This window comes from Balaenoptera borealis, assembly GCF_965194805.1.
Source record: "Balaenoptera borealis genome assembly, chromosome: 18".
Lineage (NCBI taxonomy): Eukaryota > Metazoa > Chordata > Mammalia > Artiodactyla > Balaenopteridae > Balaenoptera > Balaenoptera borealis.
The window spans coordinates 10,034,394-10,059,385 of NC_138877.1; the positions used below are offsets into that span (position 1 = coordinate 10,034,394).

The window sequence follows — 24,992 nt, forward strand, 5'->3', positions numbered from 1 at the left end:
CACATAGTTAAGCTTTTCAAGTTCTTTTACCTGCACTTCATAGTGTTTTTGTATCCTCAAATGTCTTCAGGCTATCAGATCTATATTACTCTCTCTAGGACTGCCCCAACTTTACTACCACCTGCTACTGTTAAAAATATCTGTGGTAGGGAAACAATTAAAATAGCCTCATTTGGGTTTTGTACAAAAAAAAAAAAAAAATGTAAATTGCTTCAGAAAGAGAACTTTTGAAAGGTACTGCATAAGGACTTGGTGTGTGTAGAGAGCATGTGACATCTACGTTAGCAAATCAGGAAACCCTTTCTTAAATCTTTTGAGATTTTAGCCATGTTCCAACGTTCATGAAGAAATGACTACTGAATGAGTGAACTGTTCCTGTATTTGTGTTTGGAGTGAAAAAGCATCTGGCACAAAATCTGGAACACAGTAGAGCCTCAATTAATGTAAATATGTATCATGTGTACATACATGTGCATGTGTGTGTTTCACAGACACAAAAGGGGCCTGAAGGATGCATACAAAGCTGTCTAAGTAGATTACGAAGGGCATTAGGAATAAAAAGGACTGTGACTTTTCTTTCACCTCCTGTATGAATTTTTTTAGGTCAGGCTTGAATTATTTAATGTATAATTTATATCCAAGTTTGTGTATCCAAAAAAACAGTGCAAGCACAACAGATCATTTGCACACTGTGTACTTCAGATCACTGTCCTCATTACATACCTGTCAGTCACATTTGATTGAGTTCTATCTTATTGAACAGCTCAGAAGGAGCAGCTCCCACCTGTGAAAGCTGTACAGCATACTAACCATTGCTTTTTCCTCCTTCATGTCAATAGCTCAGTAGCATGGTTTCAAGTCATGCTTCAGAGTACACCGATAAATCTTTTACTTTCCTGCTTGCAGTTGTCCCTTTTGTTTCATGACATACTATCTCTTAGGAGGACCCTGGCACATATGGCGCCAGTGGAGTTGCAGACTGTACAACCTTTGTGATTGGCTGGCTGCATTCCTGTACCTCACCAGTGACTTTATTTTTTCCATTTAGTATTATGTTCCAAAGGAGAAACTGTCTAAAAAGTTGAATCTGTAGTGGGTTCAAGTCTATGGCCATAAAGGTCAGACTATGCCACTCTTCTGTAGACTTCTGGATTTTTTTTAAGAGATGATTGACTTCCAGGCAGCATACAGCTTGACTTCTTTGATTCAGTTTTCACTTCTCTATCCTGCGCATCACTGTGTTGCGCATGTAGAACTGGGTTAACTTTAGGGTGTGTAAAAGTGATGAAAACCTTACCTATGTACAGTACATTCATGTTTTAAATTGGTACATGACCTGGGTCTTACTTAGGCTTTCATTATCAACCAATATCCCCACAATCATTCAACAAAATAGTTTACAAAGAGCTCAGATGCCAAGCATTGCTGAGTTGGCTAAGTGCCCCATCCCTACCCCCAAATTACAGCAAAGTCTCTTGTCAAGGTTTCTTATTAAAATGTTAAATGTAGTCAAGCAAGTCCTAAAACTGAGCCTATCTTCAATGATGCTTTATGCCGTTTTTGATATATAAATTAAGTAGGAAACCAACTTTCATATAACCGCCTTAGAATCTCCGTGAATTTTTCTGGGTAGCCAATTTGCAACTGCCAATGATTCACTTACTGATAAACTACTGAAACATTACAAGCTAATATCAGTCACCATAAATACTTACTGGGATGATTTTTGGTAAAGGAAAGAAATGACTGAAAGCCAGGAGTGCTGGACGCTAGTTCTAGTTTTTCCACTGAATTTAGGTGGTAAGTTATTTCACCTCCTAGGACCTTAATTTCCTCTTTCATAAAATGTGAGATTTGAGCTAGATGTCCTGTAAATCCCTTTTAGCCCTAAAAACCCATTTTTTAAAACATGTTAAATATTCTGCCAATAATATGTACAATGTTTGTTATTTTTTGCAGAATCCACAGTATACCATAAATAGCATCTCATTAATATTCACAGTATTCATGAGAAACAAAAAGACATTTATCTTTATATGTAATATTTGAGTCATTAACTGGGACAGCAACTTGTAAAGGGTCACAAAACTGTAGTAGGAGGGACTTTCCTGGCAGTCCAGTGGTTAAGACTCTGTGCTTCCACTGGAGGGTGCGAGGGTTCGATCCCTGGTCGGGGAACTAAGATCCCACATGCCTTGGGGTTCAGCCAAAACGAAACAAAACAAAACTGTAGTATGAAAACAATGATTCTAATTTCTTGATAGTGACTATAGTATTCTATTCACTACACTATCTTTGTAGCTGTTTTGTTATACTTAGAAGCAATGTGTTTTAACCCTTCTCACACCCAATCAGCCATCTCTAATGTACTCAAACCTACCCTGCTCAATTTCTTACTGCTTGAAGTCTCCACAGCATTCTCCTTCTCCTTTGATCCTACCAGAATAATTATCAGTGATACTTTCTCATCTGTTTCCTACATACATATCTTAGATTTCCAGGTACAGTATTTGTCTCATTTTCTGCATAATTTCTATTAATTTTCTATATAAATGTCAACTACATACAGAAAGATGTGTCACACCATCTCTACATTCATCAATATAAAGGCTTGGAGCTTGTACCTTTATACATATACATACCCAACACTTCAAAGTATCAAGTAGTTGAAAAGGATGCCAGAGATTCTATGTACTGTGTGCTATGATGGTTTTGGAATTTCCTCTCTCTGTGGCTTTTCTCACATTCCCTTCTAGGACTCCCAAGCTCTTCAGCCTTGGAAACAATGAATGAAATTGGTCTTCCAAGTTCTCCAAAGACGTTGGCTTGAACACTCCTTCTGCATTTTTCCACTCCTGGCTTCCTTGAGAAGAATATCCTGCCTTAGCTGTGGTCTATCACTAACCTGTCTGACCAGAACCTCAACCAAATCTATTTGCTCTCACCTCCCCACACAAATTTTCAGACTTGTCCCTAAAATGGGCAGCCACAGAGACGCATCTACCACTAATTCAACGTGTACAAGTGAGAGGCCACACTCTACTCCTTGTATCCAGGAAAGTGGGGGTGAGGGTGCAAATTCTAGTCTCCAACCAATGCCAGCAAATAGCAGAGGTGAGAAAAGTGCTACTGACCTAACACATGGTACTCTTGTTTCACAGTCTGAGACTTTACCTATCCCAGAGAAGAATTAAAGGAAAACTGGAGAAACCGCACAATTTCCTTATACTTGTAAAAATTGCCATGAGTCTCAGACCTCAAAGGGCTAAAGTAATCAGTCAGTGTGCTTCTGTGGCCACACACAGTTTGTTAAAATACTTAAATTCTTCTGCGTCATTTAGCATATAGTACCCTGAGCTCCCTCCTAATTCACAGTCCAACCCCTTCTCCAGACCCTCCCCGCCACCTCCCACTGACCATCAAGTAACAGGTTAAGGACTTGGCACCCAAAAGGACCCACAGGTTTCCTCTCCAGCACAGTAACCAGTCTCAATTATGACTGGTTGGTGCATATGCAATTAACTCCCTCAAAATCGTGCCTTTTGAACATTGCCATTGGCTCTCTTCAGGGACTCCCAAGGGCTAACCTGTGCTTTTCCTGCCTTTCCTACCCCTGGGAAACTCAAATGGGTCTTGACAAGGAACAGACCTGCCATTAGCCACCTCAGCAATCAGCCAGCCAGCTCCTGTTCCATCATGTCCCCTCTGCCAGAGCTGGCCTGGAACACAGTGGGAGATGAGCTATCAGTGGTAGTGGCAATGACACCCCAGCAAGCAAACATCTGGTGGGGCCCTTCTGAGCCCTTGATCAAAAGGCTGCGACCACGCACCATCGATTCCCCAGAGTTGCCCTCATCTGGTTACTTGTGGGAACTGCAGCTTCTCCAGGGTTTTGACTGAGACAACTAGGAAGACAGCAAATGTGCCAGCTAGCCGACTGGCGCACCACACCAACTACTACATAATTTGCACATTACCCCTGCAAAAAGGGGTATGCAGCCAGGCTACCTCTGCGTTTTGACCACCTTTCTGACATATCTGAGACTGAGCCCCGGTGAGGAAGACAAAGACACTTGTTGACTGTGCCAAGGGGTGGGTCTGACATGCCACTAAATTCCTCAAATTCTGACTGCACATTCAAGAGCCATTCTGCAATGACCTCTCGCCTCAGAGTGTATTTCCAAGGACAACAACTCTTGAATTTATCAGCTACCTTAAGAATATGGGTTCTAACCTGATAGTGCCTTCTCACTCCTCTTGCCCAAGACTTGGACAGGCCAGCCCAACTTAAAGTAGGCAGGGTTAAGTAAGGGTGTGGTGAGGAGCCCATACAAATTGAAGTGGACTCGTACTTATTACAGACAAACAAGCCCTTTTTTAATCAAGAAAAAAAAAAGCTTGACTAAATAACATACTGGGTGATCTTACATCCCTGTCGGATGGGTGTATTCACTTCCAGAGTGCAGTTCAGGTCTTCCACAATACAGAAAGAAAAACACAACATGAGTTGAGGAGAACCCCTATTTTTCCCTGATAAATGCTGGTGCTTTTAGTAGGGGAACAAAAAGAAAAACAGAAAAACAAGGAAAACTGCCTCTACCAGAACAAGGGTAGCTTCATGCACTAACGTTGCAGAAGGGCTAACCATTCCACTCATCTTTCATTTTAGTCAATTCAGAGAGGCTCCCTTGCTCCAAAGTTTTTAGTTTCTTACAACCTATATATCGGACAGCTAAAATGACCCAGCCGATTCTGTCACATGATCTGGAAAACCAGGCAATAACAAAGCTCACTCTACCCTGAGAGATGTTCCACCCTATCTTTGTAACCTTCTGGTCACCACTGAAACTAAAACAAATAATCAAATTCTATAAATCAAGAGATGGTTAAACATAAGCTACACTTGACCAACACCAGGGCCACTCCAGAGTGACTCCCAAAGAGCAGAATGCTTGGGGGAGAAACGGAGGAGACTACACTAGAGTGGACAGGGGCGCTTACCACTAGAGTAAGACCCACCAGTAAGCTTTATGCCTCTGCCTAACTGTTGTCCAGTTAGGCAACCTTAGGTCACTCTTCAACAAACACCACAAAATGTTTGATGGCCTTCCAACTAACTGGTAATGTCTGATGTCCACAGATGTTTCCTTCCTTCTATTACTACTCTCATTGTCAAGACTGTTCCATTCCAAACAATGCTACTCAGAAGGGTTATCCATACGGATTCCAGTCCATGAGTGGTTTGCAACCAGTCTGCAACGAGAGTACAGAAACTAAGTAACTTTTACAGGAATCTGAGAATAATTTTTATATCTGTTGAATTTAATTATAAAATATTTGACTTAAATTTTTTCTAGTAATTCACTTTTTTATTATACATTACTAAAGTATCAGACTGCGGCGCATTGGAAAATTTTTAAAAACTCATCTTTCACCACAAACAGTTTGAAAAACACCTATTAAAACAAATATAACTATGTCATACTTCTGCTAAAATCTCTTCGGGGATCCCCATTATCTTCAAGATAAAGTCTTAGTTCATTAACATTGTGTTTTCAGAGTCTCCTGGGCCCTTCTCTAGAGTAGAGCTTCCTAACTAGTATGCTTGGCAACGCCTCTAACAGGTGACAGATTAAGACTACTAAATGGAGCCTGTGGCAGGTGGAGTTACCGAGCCCCAGCCCACCTAAAACAATGTCTGGCACATAGTAAGCACTCATGAAACACTGCTGAATGAATAAATACATGCATGAATAAATCCATTACTGTTTCCTGCCTCTGGGACTTTGACCCTTCAGTTACTACTGCCTACAGGCCTTTTCCCCATACTATTTCTCCTCTACTAAATCCCACTTTTCCCTGAACCTCGTCCTCCACATTTCACTTACTGACTACCAATCTAGTAAATGAACAGTGGAAAAGTAACACCACTGCTACACATTCATGCAGAAAACATTTTACTGCCCCTTCTCACTACTGGTTCATATTTCTCAACCACATTCCTCCAATCAGAAAACATCATTCCATTCCTAGTAACTACAGCTTACACCTGCTATTTTCTCACTGCACTGAGTACTTCTACTATGTATCTGTGTAGATTGTCCCAAGAGTCAAGATACAGCTGATGTCCTTAGGAAGAACATAAATCATTCTGATATACACTAGGCAAGACAATTCAGAGAAAAAGCCCTATTTATTTTCCATGCTTTTCATGTTCTCATGATTGCCAAATGCTAGAAGACTTCTTCATGGGCCTATTCAAATCAATACTATCAAGTCTCAATTCCAATTTATACCCATCAGGTATTTCACACTGTTCTTGGCCTCCAAGAACTCCAGTCCTCTACTTTATACTTTGGCCAAGCCCTGACAACCTAAGATAAAGAGTCATAGTAAATTGTGGGAATTTTCCCAAGCCTACTCTCTCCCCTCCCAATCCCGACCTCCCGCCTCCACCTCTACACCTTTCAAGAACAATCAAGATAAAACTTTTGTTCAAGGTAGGAAAGGCAAACAGGAAGCTTTTAGTACAATACTGTACCTTAAAATCAGTCCATCCCCCACCAAGAAATGATACAGTGTAACAACCAGTAAACCAAGCCTCTAGTATTTCCATACCACTCATGGCAATGGCCTAGTATCATCCCTGTATGTACCCAACCTTATTTACTCAGGTCCATTTCAGATCCTGGCCCCCGACTCTTTTTGCCTCCCAGTTTACTATGTTCTTCTTTTATATTTGTGGACTGAATATATTGTTTCCTCAGCAGAATCTCTGGTGTTTTCTGAGACTTTTAGTTAAGACCTTCTATGGCTCTTTTTAACCTCCCTGGGCAAGATGCTCACCTGAATTTCTGTCCTGGAGACCTACTATGGGCTCTGTGCCTTCAGCAGGTCTAAAGCAGCTCCTGTAAGGGGAGAATTCTTATGACCAAACACCACTTCTTGAACCTTCCACATTATTTCCACACCACAGCAATTTATCAACACCTTATTTAGAAAGTCTCAACAGCCAATTATTTAAACAATTAAAACCTGATTAGCTGCTTTTTCTTCTGATTTCCTTTCTCCATTGACTGCTATCTATACTGCCTCCAGAGAACTTCATTCTTCTATAGTTAAGTTGTTTCTAAATATAATAATTTCTTCTATGTCACTGTAAGAGTACAAAATAATCTAAGAAGTGATTCAAGAAGAATGTTATTAAAAATTTAGAACACTATCATTTAAAATAATAAACAGGGCTTCCCTGGTGGCGCAGTGGTTAAGAATCCGCCTGTCAATGCAGGGGACATTGGTTCGGGCCGGGTTCAGGCCCTGGTCCGGGAAGATCCCACATGCCCTGGAGCAAATAAGCCCATGCGCCACAACTACTGAGCCTGCGTTCTAGAGCCCACGAGCCACAACTACTGAAGCCCACGCACCTAGCGCCCATGCTCCGCAACAAGAGAAGCCACCGCAATGAGAAGCCCACGCACTGCAACGAACAGTATCCCCCGTTCACCGCAACTAGAGAAAGCCTGCGTGCAGCAACAAAGACCCAACACAGCCAAAAATAAATAAATAAAATAAATTTATTAAAATAAAATAATAAACAGATGAGACACTAGTAATTACACTTTAAAATATTACAGACTACTTCTCTGACCCTCCACCATATGCCTTCTTCCCCTTTTTCTACTGAATCTTGTGACAACTGTCACTTCCCTTACTACAAAAATAGAAAGCTGACATCCACTCAAACTGATGTTCCTATGTTGAATGACTCATTTCATAGAAGCCTAGGGTGCAATTAACTAACAGTGTCACATAACTACAGGTAAGCTGATATCACACTGTCACATGAACATTACATAGAAGGTCATGATGAAAAACAAGAGGAAAAATGTTTTCATGAAAACCAAGAGTGGTGGTGAAAGGCTCCTTACTTTTATTACACCTGACATTAAAACAAAACAAAACAAAACAAAACAAAAAAAAGTTTTTTCTTTTAAAGAAATGGGTTCGTGTGGTCTGCTCTGTGAAACTAATCATACCAAATTTGTCAGTAAAAATGTGAATATCAAATTGACTTGATCATACCAACAGCCCATACCACACAGGTGAAAAAACAGTGCCAGTATTCATGACAAGAAAGCACATGCATTATCACAAATTGTTTTGAGGTATTACACAGCTTAATTCCTGACTGCTTATGCTAATTAGGAATATGAGTATCTTTGATAAATAACCAAAAAATCAAACTTTATCCTTCTACATCTCTCCTAGCATTTCTAACTAGTATAAAAATCAACCAGTTGGTGTTTCCTTCTCTGCCCATCCCTAGTGTATAAAGAGGTGAAATCATCAAAAGGCAGACAAAATAACAGAATTTCAAGGCTAACACATGAGTTACTTCAGCTGAAATTCTAACATACTCAGCTCATTTAATCCATCCAATAACCCTGTTACAGGTTGAGAAGGTATTCTCATTTAATTACAGGGAAAAGTTTCAGAAAATTAAGTGACTTGCCCAAGTTGCAGTCAGAACTACAACTTTTCTTCAAATTCTGGAATTTAAAATTCTGTGCTCTAGGGACTTCCCTGGTGGCGCAGTGGATAAGACTCTGCACTCCAGTGCAGGGGGCCCGGGTTCGATCCCTGGTCAGGGAACTAGATCCCACATGCATGCCGTAACTAAGAGTTCGTGTGCCACAACTAAGGAGCCCACCTGCTGGAACCAAGACCCGGCGCAACCAAAAAATAATAATAATAATAAAAATAAAATAACACTCTGTGCTCTACTAAAAGTGGTTTCTGCTCTTCATGACAATCTGAGGTACCTCGAAGGTATAGTCTGAAACACGGAACTCGGTTGCGCTGTGAACAACTCACAGTGTCAGGCGACCCACTATACATTTCTTAATGAAACACATTCCATTTTCAGAGAGTTTTGAATTAAATTAAAAATTAAGAACCACTGATCCAGTCAAATGCCCTCATTTTACACATAAAGGAACTGCAGAAGAGAGAAGGAAATGGCTCACAAGTCCCTCTCAACTAGCTAGTATAATAGCTGTGTATTAGTTTGCTAGGGCTGTGACAAAGTACAGACTGGGTGGCTTAAACAACAGTTTATTTTCTCACAATTCTAGAAGTCTGAGGTCAAGGTGTCTGCAGGGTTGGTTTCTTCTAAGGCCTCTCTCCTTGGCTGGTAGATGATCTTCTTCCGCCAGTGTCTTCATAGGTCTTCCCTTTGTGTATGTCTGTGTCCTAATCTTCTCTTCTTATAAGGACACCAGTCATATCGGATTAGAGCCCATCCATATGATCTTAATTACCTCTTTAAAGGTGCTATCTTCAAATACAGTTACATTCTGAGGTACTGAGGGTTAGGACCTCAACATATGAATTTTGAGGGGCCATAATTCAGCCCATTAACACTCCACTCTCCTGCGCCCCCCAATTAATGTCCTTCTTACATGCAAAATACATTCACCCCATTCCAACAGCCCACAAAGTCTTAACCCATTCTAGCATCAAGTCCAAAAATCTTATCTAAATACCATTTAAACCAGGTATGGGTGAACCTGAGATATGATTCATCCTGAGGCAAAATTCCTCTCCAGCTGTGAACCTGTGACTCTAGACAACTTACCTGCTTTCAAAATATAATGGTGGGGCAGGCATTCCCATTCCAAAAGGGAAAAATCAGAAAGAAGGGATGATGGGTCCCAAGCAAGTCTACAATAAGTCAAATTCCATTAGATTTTAAGGCTGAAGAATAATCTTTAATAATAAATAATAAAGAATAATCTTTGGCTCCATGCTGTGTTCTCTGGGCCCACTGGGCTAGAGGCCCTGCCTTCCAGGCTGACCAAGGTGGTAGCCCCACCCCCTCAGGCTTGGGGCTCTGATCCCATGGTGGCAATGGCAACCCTGCCAACCTCTGAACTGCCTTCAGGGTCCTTCTATTCTTTTCTTGGAGGACAACGTATGCTCACAGACAGATCACCACAGATAGCTCTAGTGACTTGTCTTGTAGAATCTCAGAAGTCTGACAGCCTTCCTTCATTTCATCCTGTCCTGTCTCTTTCAGTCCAAGCTGGCAGTGTGTCTGCTGCCATATCCCCATCTCTGGTCTTGCTGAGTTAGCTTAATGAATCCATAAGTCACATGCCCATACTCCCTTTAGCAAATGGTTGTCTAGCAACTGCCTTGATGCTGTCTCCAGAACACACTTTCTAATTTTTTGCAACATGCATAGGCTGAGAACTGCCAAATCTTCAAGTTTCTGGTTCCATTTTGCTTAACAATTCTTTCTTCAATTCTCTCTGTCCTCTTGCATTTTACTATAAGCAGCAAGGAGAAACCAGGCTATGCCTTTAACACTTTACCTAGAAATCTCAGTTAAATATCCAAATTTATCACTTACCAGTTCTATTTTCCACAAACCTCTGAAACACAATTTAGCCAAGTTTTTTTGCCACTTTATGACTGCCTTCCCTCCAGTTTCCAATAACATGCTCCACATTTCCATCTGAGACCTTACCAGAAGCACCCTTTTCATATTTCTACCAACACTCTGTTCATGATCATATATGTCTATCTCTAAAGTGACAGAAGCCTTCTTGACCGCCCCAGAACCCTCACCAGCATCACCTTTAACGTCCATATTTCTACCTACAATCGCTGAAGGCAACCTTGGCTTTTTCTAACATGAAGCTCAAATCTCTTCCAGCCTCTACCATACCCAGTTCTAAAGTCACTTCTTCATTTTTAGGTATTTGTTAGAGTAGCATCCCACTTCCCAGTACCAAAGTCTGTGTTAGTTTGCCAAAGCTACAAAGTATCACAGTCTGGGTGGCTTAAACAACAGAAATTAACTTTCTCACAATTCTGGAGGTTAGAAGTCCAAGATCAAGATGTCAGCAGGGTAGGTTTCTTCAAAAGCCTCTCTCCTTGGCTTGTAGATGGCTGTCTTCATCCAGTGTTGTCAAAAGGTCTTCCCTTTTTGTGTCTGTGTCCTAATCACCTCTTCTTGTAAGGACACCATCATATTGGGTTAGGGTTCAATCACATGACCTCATCTTACCTTAATTACCTCTTTAAAGGTCCTATATCCTAACAATAGTCATATCATAAATACTGGGGGTTAGGATTTCAACACATGAAATTTTGAGGGAACACAATTCAGCCCAGAACAAGCTGAGACTACCCATATTCACTTGTTGTATGAATACTGAATACTGCTCTTTTTCATTGTGCTGATGACCATATAATGGTAACAACCTCTGACACATGGTGCTTAAAAATGAAGGGAGGGGAAATAATCATACACTCATACAAATTAATAAAGAAAAAGTACATGAAAGCATATAATATGTATTTTGGACCTCACCAAGCCTGCTATGTCCAAAAATTTGGGCTTCCTTGAAGAGCTCAAATCTGAAGGATGAGTATGGAAGGGGTGTGTGCACACAGAACTTTCCAGGAAGAAGGAACAAATAGCGCATTCAAGGAACTGAGAGGTGGCCAGTAAGGCTGGAAAACAGAAAGTAGGAAGAGTTAACAAAACATGAGGTTAGATAGTAAAGAAGGGGCCACATCAACCACATTATGGTTTTTGGTCTTTATTCTAACAGCAATGGGAAGCACCTGAAAGGTTTTATGCATGATCATACTTTCCTTTTACAAAGACCACTGTGGAAAGGAGGGGGTACTGAGGGCTTCTAATTTGCTGGTAATGTTCTACTTCTTGAGCAGGATTCTGGTTACATGGATATGTTCACTTCATGAGTATTTGTTGAGCTATATACTTATAATTTAAGCACTCTTTAATATGTACATTATACTTCAGTCTTGTTAGATTGCGGAGAAAAAGGGCTAGAACAGAGCAAGTACTGATGTGGGGACCCCAGTCTCAGGAAGAGATGATAATTCAAACTAGAAAGATGGCAGTCAAAAATGGAGAGATTCAAGAGATAATTAAGTGGCAAAATTCAAAGACCCCAGTTGATGGACAATATGAAGGGGGAAAGGAGGCATCAAAGAAGACTCTCAAGTCTCTGGTGTGCAAAAATAGATAGATGGTAGATCCATTTGCTATGCAAAAAAAAATCCTGGAGTTCCATAGATGGGAGAGAAGATCGCAGGTTCAACTTTTCAGGCTTAAAAGTAGAAAAGTCAGGTAGGCAGTTAAGTATATAGGCTGGAGAGCAGAGGACAGGTTTAAGAAGAAAACACATTTGGGGAGTAATATTGTTAACAGAAACAATGGGTATAAAATCATTCAGCCCGTATTTTTTAGCTCCTACAGTATTACAGGCACTGCTTTAGGTTCTGTGGATAGACCTAAGAACAAAATAAACAGGTTCTCATGGAATTTATATTCTAGTTCAAAAGACTCCCAACAAATCAGTATTAAATAACTTCAACTACTAATAGCTACTATGACGAAAACAAAACAGGACAATGTAACAGAGTGACAGGGGTGGGGTTCCTTTATTTTAGATTGGAATAGTCAGGGAAGGTTCTCTGTGGAAGTGACATGTGAAGTGAGACCTGAATGTTGAGAACTATGCTAGGCATAGGAAGAACAGAAAAAATAGAGCAAAAAAAACAGCTAGCACTTAAAGCAAGAACAAGCTTAGCATATCTGAAGAACAGACAAAAAGTCCAGTATAGATGAAATGTAGTAAATGAAGAGGAGAGTGGTACAAGACAGGGTCAGGGAAGAAGCCAAGGGCCAGATCACGTAGAGTTTAATTAAGCAGGGAGGGAGGTAATTTTTTTTTTTTTAATGAATTTGTTTATTTTTTGGCTGCGTGGGGTCTTCGTTGCTGTGTGCGGGCTTTCTCTAGTTGCGGCGAGCAGGGTCTGCTCTTAGTTGCAGTGCAAGGGCTTCTCAATGCAGTTGCTTCTCTTGTTGCAGAGCACGGGCTCTAGGCGCGTGGGCTTCAGTAGTTGTGGCACGTAGGCTCAGCAGTTGTGGCTCGCGGGCTCTAGAGCACAGGCTCAGTACTTGTGGCACACAGGCTTAGTTGCTCCGCAGCATGTGGGATCTTCCCGGACCAGGGCTCGAACCCGTGTCCCCTGCGTTGGCAGGTGGATTCTTAACCACTGCACCACCAGGGAAGTCCCTGGGAGGGATGTAATTTATGGTAAAAAAAAATTTTTTTTAATTATAGCTTTCTCTAGTTACTCTGTGGATAAAATTATAGGGTGGCAAAGATAAAAGTGGGGAGACTACTACGTCCAAGTGAGAAATGATGAAATCTCATGGGGAAAGTTAAGAGTAAGAATAGAAGTGTTAAAGCAAAAAATAAGAACATAAGCTCTAAATGACCCTAAAAGAAATAGAAAATCAAAAGTCTCAAGGTTGCTCTACTTATCTGTATTCTAGTATTTAATTTTTGGATCATGAACAACAATTCTAAGGACTACTAGTGAGGTTCAAAAACCTCGAACAAGTCTCTGATGGTGTTAGCTACAACAAGTTAAATGGATGAGCCTTCCTCTCTGCCTGGACACTCTCTCTCCTAGCAAGTATCAAACAACTAATTCACACTCTAAATTTCCATGTTTCCTAAATTACGAACTGCCCTATAAAGTTGCTCTATTTAGATGAATGGGTCCTTAATTTCAAAAGGTTGTTGACTACTCTCAGGAGAAGACTAGGACTAATATTCAACAAATATTTACTGACTCATTAAAGGACAAAGCTCCAAAGACAAGACAAGGAAGACCATGCTTTCATGGCCCTTAAGGGTACAAGATAATCTTTCTTAATGTAATACCTGGGCTCTACTAGTCTTTACACAGCAAAGGGAAGATGGGGAGGGAGAAATATCACTTTTGAGACCACTAGTCTTCTAGTTTTAACAATTTCTTTCCTATCATTCCCCAGAATTAAAATAAAAATTTTTTTTCTCACTACTTTTTAATTAATTCAAAATGTCTAGCCCAGGCCTCCTAACACATTTCCTATAAATACTTCAATTTACTTATATTCAAAATGAAATATTTTAACCACATCTTTGCCAGTGTTACATTATACACTATTCCAATAATCTCAATCCCATAATGTACTGCTTTCCAGTTTCGTGAACCAAAATCTATCTTAATCTATTCATGAAACCAATGTTATTTCTTCCCCATTCTAACAAAAATTCCACCTCTGATTTCACATTTAGAAACAATAATGAAAAAAGCCACAAACTAGGAGTTTTAATTTCTCAAGGAATTAAGAAAAACCAAACAAGATCCAGCCCTTCTATTTTTTAAGTTAACTAAAACAAAATAAGGCAAATAGTTAACAGTAAGAATTCTTCATTCTGTACTTAAAGGTTTTCCTTGCAGAATCTAATTAATTCAATATTTTATTTATAGAGTAAACTTAAGTAACTGGCTCCTTTACTGTTCTTTAATTTTAGAAAATTAATTTAAACATAAAAGAAAAAGGATGCTAATTATTACAAAAGGAAAAAATCCTTAATTCTTCAGAAAATCAGAAAACTGATGTAATTTCCGTAACAGCTACTGCTAGCACACTTAAGTAATAAGTGGACATTAAAAGAAAAATACATTAAGACCACTTACAAATACTGTTGATCTGTTTAGGAAATACTGCCTCAAAATTAATCATCAAAACAAACAGCTTATATAATTTAACAATCCATTTATTGAATACTACACATTTCCAGTGCTAATTAAAATCAGGAGATATTAAAATAAAAGGTAAACATTAAAGCACAACAGCATATGTAAAACTTCAATTGAAAAGATGTTGCTGAAATATAATTATCAATTATCAATGTATATTTTGTAGAAAATGTTTAAACAGTAAATGACATCCTAGCTTTCAATCCTGACTTAAATTAAACATTCTAAATAAATGGCCACTTACAGATTTCTTCACTCAGCTTCACTGGTAAGTCAACATACCTCTAACCCTATAAATTCAAAGGTACCATAAAGATGCACTCAACTCTCCACTGGAATTTCTTTCCTACCTTGGAAAAAAACCCCTTAAATTAATAATAATAACTTAACCAAAGATAACAATGTGGTTTAAAAGATAAAATGGGATATGGTGAGGAATATGTCTGAACTACATTTGAATCCCAGTTACCATCGCTCCCTAGAGATATTATGTTCATAAGATAAATTGCTTAAACTCTGTAAGTTTTTGTTTCCTCTTTATAAAAAATTTGACACTGTACAATTGTTATAAAAAATTAGAAACTGTAATAATCACACTTAGAATAGGGTCTGGCATTGACAGGCATTAACTAAATGGCAGCTACTTAAATAAGTATTATTAAATTAAGGCTTGTTGCTATTAAATTCCTATTCCTCATTGTAGCAGCACTGGAGAAATGAAGAATCACTTGTAAAAGCTGAACTCAAATTAGCTATCAGCTTTCCTTCAAAAGCACTCAGTTCTTTAAGAATGGCAGATTAGAGAACCATGACATAACAGTGAATTCCAAAACAGTGAATTTCCAACTACTATTTATCAACTAGTCTATCAGCATGAGGCTTGAGTACTGGAGAAGAATTTTTTCTCAAATACATACATCCAAGTACTACGCCATGTTTATGGGATTCCTAACCAATGAGTAACACTGATAGACTAAAAATCTATATAAATCTTTCCAAGTATTTTCATATCAAAGTTCTACCTATACCACAGGGTCAGGAAACTGCAAAGCTGTGACCTATAAGTTTAACATGATTAAATAAGGTTCATAAGGAAATATGAGTTCAGTGGAACACAGGAGGGAAAAAAGTTATCACCATTTTTGACAGTAACTTACCATCCCATCATCTTCATTAAAAATGTTATGAAGTTAACATGAAGATAGCTGGACAGAAAATGCACATAAGAAAAAGAAAACATGTACAGGAAAAGACTGAAAAAAACAAGAAAGCAACATGATTTCTAATACTCTTAAGAAAGAATAAAAAAAGACAGAAGAATAAAAGAGGAGAAAGAACCCACAAACCTCTCCCAAATCAAATTTTCTTTCATTTTGATATACTAAAAAACCTGAAGAGTCCAGAATTACAACTGAAGAGACACTAACAAAGCTGTGCAATTATTGTAATTACTAGTTGTAGGGTAAAACTTTAATTTTACATGTCCTATCTGAGAATACAGTTGAAACTGCAAAATAATAATAATAATCCAAATAAAGTGTATTTTAATGGACTGTACTGAACTTGAACACAATTTTAACCATGAATGAACAGATTATTCTTACTTTTTTTCTCTTAGTTACCAATAAAGTTGAGAGGCAAAGAGCCCAATAGGTCATCTCAAAATCTCTCAATCTTCCCATTAATTTACAAACAGTTCAATTAAAAAAACAACATGGAAATATTAACAACTAGACAACACTCCCTGATGAAGTCTTCAGTCATTCACCTGCTTGTTAATGTGATTGTGTCTAGTTCTAAGATTAGGGGTCACAGTATGGCTATGTCCATGCTAGATAAAATAGTCTATTTTCTATATACTTAAGTTTAAGACAGCTTATTGAAGTTAATGGACTCTGTACTGGGAAGTGTATTATAATATGTAATGAGTGCAATACTCACAACTGGAATATGACAGGGTTATCATTCAGAGAACAAAATTTGTTAGGAGGAAAGGAAAGAAAAAGATTATTTCTAATTTAAATTCTAAAATAAACTTCTATTAAAGATACCAAAAAGTCAAAACTCTCCAAACACAGTCCTAGCTTCAAAAATTACTCTCTATTTACTCTTGAGGCTCTCTTTTCAGAGTTTCTTTTGCTACTCTTTCCCCTTGTTCCTGTGCATAATTTGACAGCAACAATGTATTAAGAATTTCCATAGGAGATACATTCAAAATTGAGTTTACACACATGGATATTCTATGACAAAAATTATGCCATTCAGTGCAGTCTACATAAAGATATTGAATGTAAAGTATAACCATTCTATTACAAGTTTTCTGATTTTAGTTGCAAAAATCAAAATTATAAACTTTTCAAGGTTTGCTCTGAAATTTACAAACCATGCAAAATTGAAAATTTTTTAGACTTGAGACCTTGGCAATTTGAATCAACTGAATTATTTAAATGCTGCTTAGCAAAGTAAAAAAAAGGAATAAAAAAGACACACAAGACAATCACCAATTACTCCTCCTTCAGAATCTATTTCAACGAACTTAATACTACTTCTTGCTATCCTAAGGATGTTTTAAGGAGAAAATCTGGCATACATACAGGGAAACCAATTGTTTTAATAATACCTTAATTCAAAAAATAAAATAAAAATTGGTATGCCAATCTTATTTAATTCTAAAGAAAGAAAACCATCACCAAAGAAGACACCCATTAATCCCTTAATATAATCTCTCCTTTCACAAAAATTACAGCAAACAATTGTAATGAGAAAAAATTATTTATCAGTTGTAATCTACAAAATTTAACTCTATAAACAGCTAACTGGATCTGCTGTTCTGCTGCCACCAAATGTTTATTCTGAATGCTCATTGTAACAAAACTAAGTAATACTTTGTTATGATTTCAGACTAAGAGGCATTACTCTATTTATATGGGTTGCAGACAAACACACACAAAAACACTCCAGCCCTAATAACTGAATTCTCAGTTATTGCATTCATGTTACAATACTACATAAAACTTCAATAAAGGCTGGTAAACCTATCTGGTCAAGGTATTGGGTTGGCCAAAAAGTTCGTTCGGGTTTTTCTGTAAGATACCCCAGAAAAATCTGAATGAACTTTTGGGCCAACCCAATACTAATATAATACATGAACAAACGCATTTCTTCAGAGAACACCACCAATTTTCTTTATAAATACTTAAAAAACCAGGCTCAGAAAATCAGACATTTCTACAATAACAAAAACTCAATTATGGTCAAAATAAATATTTTATATCCTTTGAAATCATGAACTCTTTCAAAACTTACCAATATATAAAACTGGAAAATTTCGTAACCTATATTAATTAGGCAAGAGATAAGCAAACTTCAAATAGTTAAATCCACCCTATCATACCACCAACAAAATACAACCCAATCTTTTGTAAACAATCTTACTTTAAAACGGACATCAAAATATTAAAAAGCTAACATTTTTTTTTCAGAAAGGTGAATACTGAAAGGAAAGATTATCAATTTAAAAAGCAGTATAAAAAGTTCAATTTAATTACCACACAAATATTTTTATTAGCAGTATTATGACATATAGAAAACTATAAATTTACTTATCAAAAAGGAGAAGTTATTTTTCACTTCTCCTATGAAAAAACAAGTTATGAAAACCTATGAAAAAACAAGTTAATCTTTCTGAACCAAACTAGAAGCTATCATTATATTCTGTTTAACTAAAATGTTCACCTTAGTTGAATATGATGAGTAATGCCCATTTTATTCTTTGTGATGGAGACCAACTCAGAATGGCAGGTAGCAGCTGGGGGAACTATTCCATTAAGAATATACCTAAATTTAAAAAAAGAATATATCTGAATAGAAGAAAAAATTTTGATGAAAAATCCTTAGTTGGTAAATTTCATATTTTACAGATTTTTAACATCAAGCAATGACTTATAATAGTGATTCTAGTATCTTTTATTGCATATTCATTCCTCTATTCTGTTATTGTTCAAAAAATACAAAAAAAATTAGCCACAATGCTTGGGGGAACTTTTAATTTACTTTGTCTTAAAAAAATTAGGGACTTCCCTGGTGATCCACTGGTTAAGACTCCAGGCTTCCAATGCAGGGGGCGCGGGTTCAATCCCTGATCAGGGAACTGAGATCCCACATGCCGCACAGTGCGGCAAAAAAAGAAAAAAAAAAAAGTCTTCCAGAATGTTAATTTCCCTGCCTCAATAAGCATGTATAATTTTTAAAAATAACCAGCAACGATTAACGATCTCTGCATGATTATTTACTACTCAGAAGTACTAGGATATAAGTGGAATCTGTAATAAAATCTGGAAATTTATTTTAGACTTACTATCATGAACATGTTTCCTCATAATTTGTATCTTCCAAAGGCAATTCTCTACATCCTCGAAATAAACTGGCTACTGTTCAAATACTATAGATTTACAGTACTATTATTTCTGAGTAAAGTTTTATAAGGACAAAGGGAAAGGGACACACAGTATATACCTACCAGTTGTTTCACCTGTGCCAAAATTAAATCCTTTACTATTTCAAAATGTCAATTTACATAATAAAATGCTGGGAAAAGTAAGCCCAAATACTAAGAAGTACTACTCTGAAACAAAAAAAATATATGAAAATAGTGAATAATGGAAATGTGTGTATGTATTGATATAAATAAATACATATACATTGACACACAAACATGAGTTAGCATATTCCTACTACATCATATTTAGTTAGGATGAACAAATATACACAAACATACGTATGTGTTACACAAAATAAAGCATGGTAATACACATTTAAATGTAAACAGCACTGTTAGTACAAATAAATAGAAATCATATTCTTATCTCACTAAAGGTAATGCAATAAAGACCTTGTTGAGTACTAATATTTAGCTTTGATTCTTGCAACTTAGTATCACTTAGTAATTTAATATTAGTTAAAAAGTAATATAAAGATGTGAGAGAACATTTACAGCTGAAAAAACACCAAAAGGTTTTAAAACAACATCGGAAGGAAGGTTATGGGATTCATCACTTTGCTCTACACCTGTAACTAACACATCATTGTTAATCAACTATACTCTGACATAAAATAAAAATTAAAGAAAAAAAAAGAAAGACTATGGGATTTGGAATGGGCTGGTTTAGGAGAAAGAAAACTTAAAGGACATAAACTACTATCATGTAAAACATAAAAAAATTTTAAAAGTAGTTGTAATTAGCTCTATTTTTCCCTAAAAATGGATAAATCAAAGTTAGGATGAATTGCAAGATCTCTGAAATGAATCCCATCTCAACTTTAAAATTTTAAGTGATAGAACACAATCTAACAAAAACTATCCAGTGAGATACACAGTTGTCTCTATAGAAAAACTAAAACCTGGAGAAGTAAAATATCCTATGGGACAAATCTTCCTACAACTAATGCTAAGGAACTGTCTAAAAAATTTTTTATATTAGAATTACACTGCGTTAATTTAAATAGAGAAAAGTGATATACTATCAAAATAGCCTGAAGAGCTTTTGCAAACTATATAGTGATTGCCCTGTTTATGCATTACAGAATCAAGGGTATGGGGAGATAGGAGATGGCTTAAGAAGAAGGGTGATGAAGACGTATATTACGGAGAAGACACCCCAGGTGACTGATACACTTACTGTGTGGTATTTGATAGAGAATTTTGTTTTAAATTAAGGGATATGCTAGTTATAGCTTAGAAATACTTTTTCACACAGATGAATTTGCAGAAACATAATTTTACCTGTATAATGAATAGAGGAATCAACTAAGGTGCCTATAACAAGTTAGTATTTCTTATATATTTAAGATAGTCAAGGAAAAATACTAAACTTTTATGAAAAGTTGAATTTCGGTATGAACTATAAAACTGTTTGATATTATCTACAAAAGATAAAATTAGTTTAAAATTCAATTATAGAAAAACATTCTGGTTCCTACCCACTCTACTCAGGTATCTTCATAATAAACAAAGGTATTACAACAAAAGATTATAAAAACATTTAAAATACAATTTTATATAATTTTTATTTACACTTTAGAATTTAAACAACTTGCTGGGAACATCTTTTGTGAGGCAACGGAGTCTTTTTTTAAATTTGAAACTACTTAAACTTCAAGACAGGCTCTCTAATTTTTTTTCAAGGGCACGGCAACAAATGTGTTAGCTGAAAATAACCAACTAAATGATTATTTGTAACAGACTTCATTATGTCAGCCTAGAGAGCCTCCCCACCTCTGTCTCCCCTGTGAAGGAGGTCTTTGTATGCTTTTGTGTGGCGGTTCCACTGAATTCATTACAATAGAGATGGACATTTGATATTCATAACGATCCAACATCTGAGCAATCTTCTTTCGAGAAACACCATGTTTATTCCTCCTACCAAAAAAGAAAAGGATTTTAATTCTTTTTTCTTTTAGAATGTATAGGCTTAGAGATTAAACTGTTTTAGAGTAACAGAGTACAGATTTTAAATTACATTTTGCAAATAAATACCAGAAGATACACCTCACATTAAAAAAAAAGGCTCTCTCAGGTTTAAACAATATCTTAAAAAGGCTTAACGATACCATAAATCACAGCAAAATGTTAACTGATTACACCTTCTTCACACAGAACTAACTACTGATTCACTGAACCACTGAGTTAATCTTCCCCTCTTTTTAAACAACAAAGTAAAAAATTATGAGATACTGTTTTGAAAATTATAGAAGAACTGAGTGGGCTTCCAGGACTGACAAAAATCAATATAAAATATATATCACTTTTAAAAGTTATTTTAGCACACTTGCATTATTAAAAAAAATTTATTATTGATACCAAACTATATTATTAGAGATACAATTTATACATCTCACAAATGTAATGTTGAGTGAAAGAAACTAGATATAATGAATATATACTGTATAATTCTATTTATATAAAGTTTGAGAAAAAATTAAACCATGATGCTAACTAAAGCAAAGGATAAAAAAAAAAAAAAAAAGCTTTAAGGAAAAGCAAGTAAGTAATTACCAGGGAATTACGGAACTGTTACTGGGAAAAGGAACTCAAAAAACTTCTAAAGTGTTGGTAATGCTCTCATGACATGGGTAATGGTTAAACATCTGTTTTATAAGAAATTTGTTAAGCTGCATATTTATATTTTATGTACTTTTCTGTGAGTTTAATTGTGATAACAAAAAGTGGTTTAAAAAGTATTCTTGACCCTCAAAGAAATTTTTACAATGTATTTTACACTTGTAGTTTTCCGTAACTTGACTTGGACATGGCAAAACACACAGAACATATTTTATATTTAATGTTATAGTTCTAGATTTACTAAAACTAACTCATTTTTCCAGAAAAAAGACATAAACGAAATGTTTAGTTTTCAAAACTACTGATGTTTAGGTTAAAGATGAGAAGAGAAACCAAGAGAGAGAAAAAATAGAAGATCGAAAAATAAAAAAGAGAGAAAAAAAGAGAGATCTGAGGTCAAGGTTGAAATTGGCCAAGCTATAGAAATCCACAAGAAGTCCAAATTGATGATTCAATCAATTCTTTACAAAAAAAATCTGTCAAACTATACTAGATATCAGTTAAACTTACTTTATTTTGTAAAGTTAATTTATATTAAGAATTGTAATACATTTCAACAGTCTCAAATGTAAATAAAGCCTAACTGTGTAACAATTTCATTAATTCATTTATTCAGCATAACCCAAATATCTTTAGTTTTTAAACTCTCTCTTCTACCTGAGGTGCAATATACACAGAGGCAGGTAAACAATACCAGATATTAATAATATTTATCAGTTTAACTCTTCATAAATTTGATTTGGCATGCAAGTCAGAAAGGGAAAGAAAGGTAACCAAAGGAATAAAAATTCAAAGGTACAAAAGGAATGAAAGGCAAGGGGCAAGAATTAAATTAGTTGAACACCATACACAGAATAACAGTTTTAAGCTAGAAGAGGGCAAACTGAGGTGGGAGGAAAAAATGGTTTTAAAAAGAGAGGTGATGGTCATACAACTCTGTGAATATACTGAAAACCACTGAATTGTACACTTTTAATGGGTAAATTGTAAGGTATGTGAATTACATCTTAAAGTTGTTACCAAAAGGGGGTTGTGTCCCGATGAAAATGAAGAAAGAAAAACGAGTCATGGTCAGGAAAACTAGGGGAAAGGAATGAAGGTAAAGACAAATGGAAGAGCAGGGTTGAATGTAATACAAGTCCACAATCTCTCACCACAAATCCTGAAATCTAAAATGCTCTGAAAATTCAGTTTTCTGTTGACTCATGTAGCAGCAAAGTCTAACCACGCCTGTACTCATTTGGCAGCATGATCTACTCAGAAATAACATTAAACAATGTAGAATCTTTCCTTTCTACTTAGACTGACCATTCGTGATCTGCTGCAGAAATATTAAGATGTCTGATTATACCATGCTGCCCCAAACTCTGCTAGGAGTGTTACAATTAGGTATATGCACTATATACTTCCTTTCTAAAATTAAAAAAAATAAAAAAATAAAAATCTGAATTCCAAAACACATTGATTCCCAGAATCTTGGGTATGGGATAACGGATCTGTAGCAGCAAAGATGGGAAAAGGGGAGAGATAAAAGCACCAGGTGAAAGGGTGACGGGATCTAAAATGGGAAGGAGATGAAGTTGGAAAGGCAATGCAGAGAAGGGGCCTAGCTAAAAAGCAGAGGGAAAAGTCCTAACTTTTCTCTCAGTTTTCTGCATCTCCATTAGCATTCAACAAATTGGGAAACAATGCAGAAATTCACATAAGAAAAAACAACAAACACACTTAACAAGGGACATTTAATGAAATTTAACAGTGCAAAGATCCTCAAACACCTTGCATTTAAGTCAATGTTCCTCTTAACAGAAAGTGAGTAGTAGTAGCCCCTATTCACAGGTACCAAAGATATAACAAGCAAAAGCTAGTAAAGAAATTGACCATGTAAAGGAGAAAAAAAAGAAAAAAAAAGGTAAGGGATTACAAATTTTTTGAGTGCCTTACTTTTCTAATTCTTCAGGATCAAATTTCCACCAAGTTTCAGGTTCATGAAACTCTACTCTGTATCCTTTTCCTATGGCCTACACAAAAGAAAGGAAGAAAACAAAAACCCAGGGAATATGTCTTAAAGTAAAAAGATGGCAGACAGATATAAATTTCACTTAGACAATACTTCTAAATTTGCTCAACCAAGAAAAGTTTTACTTTTAAAATAATACAGTTTATAAAAATTTTAAGACCACTTAATGGACAAATTCCAATTACTATCCTCAAGTCCAGGCAAAACTAACAAGATAAACATATTGCTTAATAAGCATCATTCCCAATTTTTAAAAAACTAAGCAAATGAACACCCCTCTTTAGAGAACAAGGACAAGTATTTTAATAATAAAGGTCAATGTAACCAAAATTTCAGAATATGAAAAAATTGATAATATAAAAACTCTCTCATATCTCATATTTACCATTTCCACATATGGTTTCATTTCCCAAGCTTGTGTATTAGTGTTGTCTATAATAACTGGAGATCTCCCCTGATTGATAGCTTGTTTTGCTGAAATAAAAAATAAATTTAAAAAACAAAAGCAAAAAACAGAACTATTAGATAAAAATACACAAAATAAAATTTAAACATTCATTAAGAAATTTCCTACATCCCTGTACTTAAAACCAAAACTGTGACATCTTTTGAGTTAGAGCCATGAAAATAAAAGGACTCTGCTATATTAAATGGAATAAAGAGACATAAACACATGCAATGTATATTCTCCAGACCAGATGCTGGTTTTGACAAACTAGCTGTAAAGGACATTTTGGGGTAAATATTTTGTTGACCTTAACAGCTAATAAAGACTTCAGTCTAGAGCTTTCATTTACAGAAAATGTAGGAACAAGTTACATTTGAATATGGTCTGAGTATGAAAAGAGGAAAACATTTATTGACATGGGAAGATGGAGACCGTTAAAAGAAAATGGCAATTTATAAGATAACATGTAAGTCTGATCTCATTTTGGTTAAAATATAAAGGTGTGGGAAGAGTTACTAAGACACCAAAAGTTGTCTTCTATAGGTGGTGGGAATATATGCATTTTATGCTTATCTTTATTTTCCAATGTTCTATAATTACAAATAATGCTTTTGAAGTAAGACAGACTTAAAAGTACTATGGATTTATCATTACTTATATACCAAGTAGCTAAATACCACAGTTCAACTGACTGGATATTTCTTAGGACTATGATTCTGAAATTGGGAGTTGAGCTAGAATGGAACTGTTCCAAACTATATCTC

At 36.2% G+C, this 24,992-nt stretch overlaps 1 protein-coding gene across 6 annotated transcripts in view; it reads right to left on the bottom strand.

Moving 5' to 3' along the window:
• The window catches only part of N4BP2L2 (NEDD4 binding protein 2 like 2), a 74,779-nt gene that overhangs the window by 37,755 nt on the left and 12,032 nt on the right, over window positions 1–24,992 (bottom strand). For 2 of the 6 annotated variants that reach the window (XR_014237270.1, XM_082366282.1), the window contains exons 4-7: window positions 24,166–24,254; window positions 23,705–23,781; window positions 20,918–21,061; window positions 18,379–18,480 (exon numbers count right to left, since the gene is read on the bottom strand). Coding sequence is in view for 5 of the 6 variants with exons in the window: in XM_082366282.1 (XP_082222408.1) it covers window positions 18,379–18,480; window positions 20,918–21,061; window positions 23,705–23,781; window positions 24,166–24,254 (412 nt within the window). In the remaining variant the exon portion in view is untranslated. Of the gene's footprint in view, window positions 1–11,435; window positions 11,524–12,464; window positions 13,122–18,378; window positions 18,481–20,847; window positions 21,062–23,704; window positions 23,782–24,165; window positions 24,255–24,992 lie in introns of those variants that run through there. The other 4 variants (XM_082366285.1, XM_082366284.1, XM_082366283.1 and 1 more) reach the window with 4 other exon arrangements.